This window comes from Lolium rigidum, chromosome 6 (assembly GCF_022539505.1).
Source record: "Lolium rigidum isolate FL_2022 chromosome 6, APGP_CSIRO_Lrig_0.1, whole genome shotgun sequence".
NCBI lineage: Eukaryota > Viridiplantae > Streptophyta > Magnoliopsida > Poales > Poaceae > Lolium > Lolium rigidum.
In genome coordinates, this window is record NC_061513.1 from 289,439,125 (window position 1) to 289,443,483 (window position 4,359).

At 53.2% G+C, this 4,359-nt stretch overlaps 1 protein-coding gene across 4 annotated transcripts; it reads right to left on the bottom strand.

The window, feature by feature from the left end:
* Positions 1–924: 924 nt before the first annotated feature.
* On the bottom strand, positions 925–3,724 carry LOC124660221 (extensin-like). Of its 4 annotated transcripts, none has more exons than XM_047198016.1 (3): positions 3,635–3,724; positions 2,518–3,510; positions 925–2,393 (listed from the first exon to the last, which is right to left on the bottom strand). In XM_047198016.1, exons 2-3 carry the CDS (start codon positions 3,492–3,494, stop codon positions 1,448–1,450), a joined length of 1,923 nt encoding a protein of 640 aa, XP_047053972.1. In that variant the 5' UTR covers positions 3,495–3,510; positions 3,635–3,724; the 3' UTR covers positions 925–1,447. The 4 variants fall into 4 exon arrangements, with proteins under 4 accessions (XP_047053972.1, XP_047053971.1, XP_047053968.1 ...); XM_047198015.1 differs by having other exon boundaries at positions 925–1,342; positions 1,407–2,393; positions 2,518–3,703; XM_047198012.1 differs by having other exon boundaries at positions 925–1,342; positions 1,427–2,393; positions 2,518–3,701.
* Between the last annotated feature and the right edge of the window lie 635 nt (positions 3,725–4,359).

Sequence of the window (4,359 nt, forward strand, 5' to 3'; positions counted from 1 at the left end):
GGAATTAGATTTTGCCCCTTGAGACCAGGCAACGGATTCGCCATCTCCTGGAGAGATTGTAAAGCGGCCCCTCGGATCGCGTCGCCGGAGAATAAGATCCCCGGCAGATCACGTCCACTCGAGTGCGGGTGCTTCCGATCATGCTGGCCTCTCGCTGAATTTTACTCCCAGGGAACATAGCGGGCAACTTGCGGGTTAAACTATCCCCAGCAATTTGCTCGGTTTGGCACATCAGGTGTCGTAGATGCAAGTTCTCACTCGTAACTTCCAACTCTGGCCTCTCACTGAATCTCTACCGGGGAACAAAGGAGGCCACTTGCAGGTTAAACTATCTACAACAGTTCACTAGGGTTTCGCACATCCCGTGCCCTAGAAAGAAGAGTTGCAACTTCTAACTCTGCTGGGAAAATGCGCCAGGTTGAATTGCTCAAAAAAAAAGTTGAAGCTATGCTAGATTGCTAGTAACATGCTAAGGTTGAATTAGTTGGTCCATCACAGTCTCTCCAAGACATTTATCTCCTTGGTTGAATCGCAACAAAAGAAAGCTCAAACTATGCTATATTGCTAGTAACATGCTAAGGTTGAATTAGTTGGTCCATCACAGTCTCTCCAAAACACTAATCTTCTTGGATGAACGTTCATAAAGAATCTAGTTCAACCACCATGTAACTCCAGCAGCAAAGATCAGGATAGGAACACTACCTAACACAATCATTTGCTAACCCAGTTATAAAGGCCTACAGCTACAAGTAGAATATGTAGAAATGCCAAATTGTAATGCCAGTTGCATAACAACCCAAATGTAGTTGAAGGATTCAAGCAAAAGGAAACATAGAGGGAACTGGAGTGAGCCGGTTGTTGCTCTCAAGTCAATGTATTAAAACCAGAAGAAAGGTATCAACATCAATATCAATAGTACAAATATAAGGGACAAAGACTGTATCATATTTAACTCGAATGAAGTTTGTACAAGCAAGCTAATAAACACATATATCTGGAATTTCAACCTCAGTACCTTCCATGAGTTTAAATATACATAGGGCTACACAAATGATGAGTTCTCGGTTCCGAATTTTTACTGAGCTTTTTAGACACTATATATTTATTCAAAAATAAGACAAGCAATTGGAACTGTAATCCAACACTTCACGGTCTTCCACCCCCCACTTACTCCAACATCGGCAACTGGACCCTCAACAGAACCAATCTCAAACTCCCTCTCAGTGTCAACAAGGCAAGAGCAAACATACCATTTGGATCTTATTTTGAAACCCCTCTAATCACAGCCCCAGATGCATGATTGATTTGAGCCCAAATGTACAGCAGCCGATGACACCATCCACTGTTTGCCATTGACTTGTGTAAGTTGTAATAAACAATAATGTGATAAGTAACATCAGGATTACCTCTAGGACAAGCAGCATACCAGAATTCACCATTGCAGTAGCTATGAACCGCGGTTCTGATTCAAGTCAGCCTGGCTGGCATCAGGTGATCCCATGGGATTATACTGTGGCGGCAATGATGCAGGTGGTGCTCCTGCCTGAGAGTAGAAGACTTGTGTCCGGGGATCAGCATACTCATACCCATAGTTTCCCGCCATGGTCGCTGCAGGCTGCTGTGCCGGATGGTGGTGGGTTTGCATTACATGGTGGTAACCCATTCCAGGGTACCCTGGGGCTGTATTAGTCCCCGGAACAGGGGCAGCAGGCACAGCACTTCGGTACATACCAGGTTGCTGCAATTCAGGCTTCATATATTGCTGAGGAACCGGCTGCTGAGCAATCGGCACGGTTGGCTTCGGTGCGCTTTCAACAAGCGTCGGAGCAGGCATAGGGGCAGCAGCACCAGGAGGAGGCATGCTGTACTGCTGAGGCGCATTTGGGCGCATAGGGATGTAGTACATGCCGGTATTTGGGTCATACGCTTGTTGCTGTGGCGCTGCTTGAGGCACAGGCTGGTGATAATAAGATTGGATCGGAATGAACGTGCCCGTGGCTGGGTTGTGAATGAAGTGCTGATTCCCTGCTGTGACAATCTGCTGCGGAGCTGGCTGATGTTGTTGCTGCGGCGGAGGCTGCTGCTGCTGCAATTGCTGTTGTGGTTGCTGCTGTAACTGCTGCTGAGGCGGCGGCTGATGCAATTGCTGCTGTGGCGGCTGCTGTAATTGCTGTTGTGGCGGCTGCTGTAACTGCTGCTGAGGCGGCTGCTGTAAGTGCTGCTGCGGCTGCATCTGTGCGTAGACATAGCCAGGCGGTGGCTGCTGCGCCGTGGCTGCGGCGACAGCAGCGTCTGAAGCTTGCGCTGGAGCGCGGTAGCTGGCCGCATCAGTTCCCACGGCCATGTCCCGCTTCATATCATTGCGAGGCGACATATCATTGTAGTACATGGCCCTGAAAATTTTGTGGAACATATAGGTGGCGCATAAGTCTATGATCTTCTCAAATCAGCAACCCAAGGATCATACCTAGTATATAGTGTTAGTTAATTATAAGAATATAAAGCAGGAACTTTTACCTGTTGTTGGGGTCGGCAGTGGGTGGAACCTCCTGCTTTGGGGGCATCCGAGCTCCACCCCCATGATCAGACCTCTCATCATCAGAGAAGACTCTGCTGGCTGCCTCCGGTGGCGAGATGGTGGAAACCGGCATCCCCATGGCAGGGATCGGCGCCTGTGGCGGTTGTTGCTGCATAGTATACCCCATCATCACAGGCGGAGGCTGCTGCTCCGAGATCCCCATCTGGGCGAAGTGATCCTCCACAGAGACCTGCGGCGGGAGCTGCCGCTCGTCTGGCCTGACCCTGATCGGGGGCAGATTGGACAGCGACGGCGCAGAGGACGTGGAGCCGAAAGATGAGTTCTTGTCGAGCATGGGCGAGTCGGGCACGGACTGCACGTCGTGGGGGTGCCTCCCGGCGCCGCCGGCGGCGGCGACCGGGGCGGGAAGCTTGCGCGGGTCGTCGGCGGGCGGCGGGCCGGAGCGGGAGTGCTGGGAGGCGTCGTCCTCGAGGCCGAGGAGGCAGTTGACGGAGGCGGAGTCGGTGGAGATCCCGCGCGGGATGCCGTCGAAGGATCCGGAGATGGCGCTGTTGAGGGCGTCGACGAACCAGTTCTCGGACTTGGAGGAGTCGTCGAGGAGGGAGCCGAGGGAGGAGGAGGACTCGGGCTTGGCGGGGAAGAGGAAGAGGCGGATCCGGGAGGTGCGGGACGCGGCGCCGCCGCCGGACGAGGCGGCGGCCACGCGGTCGTACTCGTCGACCAGGTTGTCGAGGTCCTCGTCGGTGGAGACGGAGATGAGCGAGTCCAGGTCCTCGTTGGGGAGCTGGTACTTGAGCGTGAAGGGCTGGCCGGCGAGGAGGGAGCGCGAGAGCCGCGCGTGGACGTCGGCGAGCGTGGCGTTGCGGTCCACGGCCACGATCCGGGTCTCGCCGCCGAGGTAGCAGAGGGACTTGTCGGTGGGGCGCGGCACGATGCGGCCCCCGAAGCTGCACATGAGGCGGAGGCGGCCGCCGGCGGCGGCGGCGGCGGAGGACGGGAAGGGCTCGTCCCAGGAGTCGCCGCCGCGGCTGCGCGGGGAGGAGTCCGTTGACTCGGGGTAGCCGGGGCCGCCGCCGCCGGCGGCCGGCGGCGCCGAGTCCATGGTGGGGGAAAGGGGATCCCGGGGAAATCAAGACTCGATTTTGGGTGGGTTTTTTGGGGGAGATTTTATTGGATTTTTGGGAGTGGAAGGGGAATGAATATATGAGGGGAAAGTTGGGAGAGTGGGTGGTGGGCCCCACCGCCAGGAAATATAGCGAGTTTCTTTCTTTTTCTTTGAGGAAGAAATGGGGCAAGTTATTGGGGATGGTCATTGTGGCTACAGCTAGGGCCACGGCGGCGTCCGGGTCCCACTTTGGTGTCTTCTTCACCTTCGTTTCTCCTCACGCCACGCCATGACTTGCCATGCTGAGTATCATCAAGTTGTTGTTGATTGTTTCTTTGGGCTCTAACCACATTATTAAGCTTATTATTAGTGTGTATTTTCAGGTTTTCGTATATTTCGATCTCTTATGTACAGTAGTAGTAAAAATATGTTTAAAACGTTAATAAGTGTGTGTCTTAATTGTTAACCGACTATCCAACGTACCGCACGGGGCAAATGTTGTGCGCGACTACTTGGCCAAACGTGTGCATTTAAGGTGTAAATGGAAGGCATCCGCCGATGAAAATTTATGCTTTTCACCCTCTCCTTCTCGCGAAAGGGAGACCGTTTCAAATCCAGGGTCAAGAAAAGTCTTCGATCGACCTCGGGATAAACTAGGCTTTTCGGCTCAATCAATAATGGAGCCAGGACATTTTTTTACCGTACCTATCGGCTA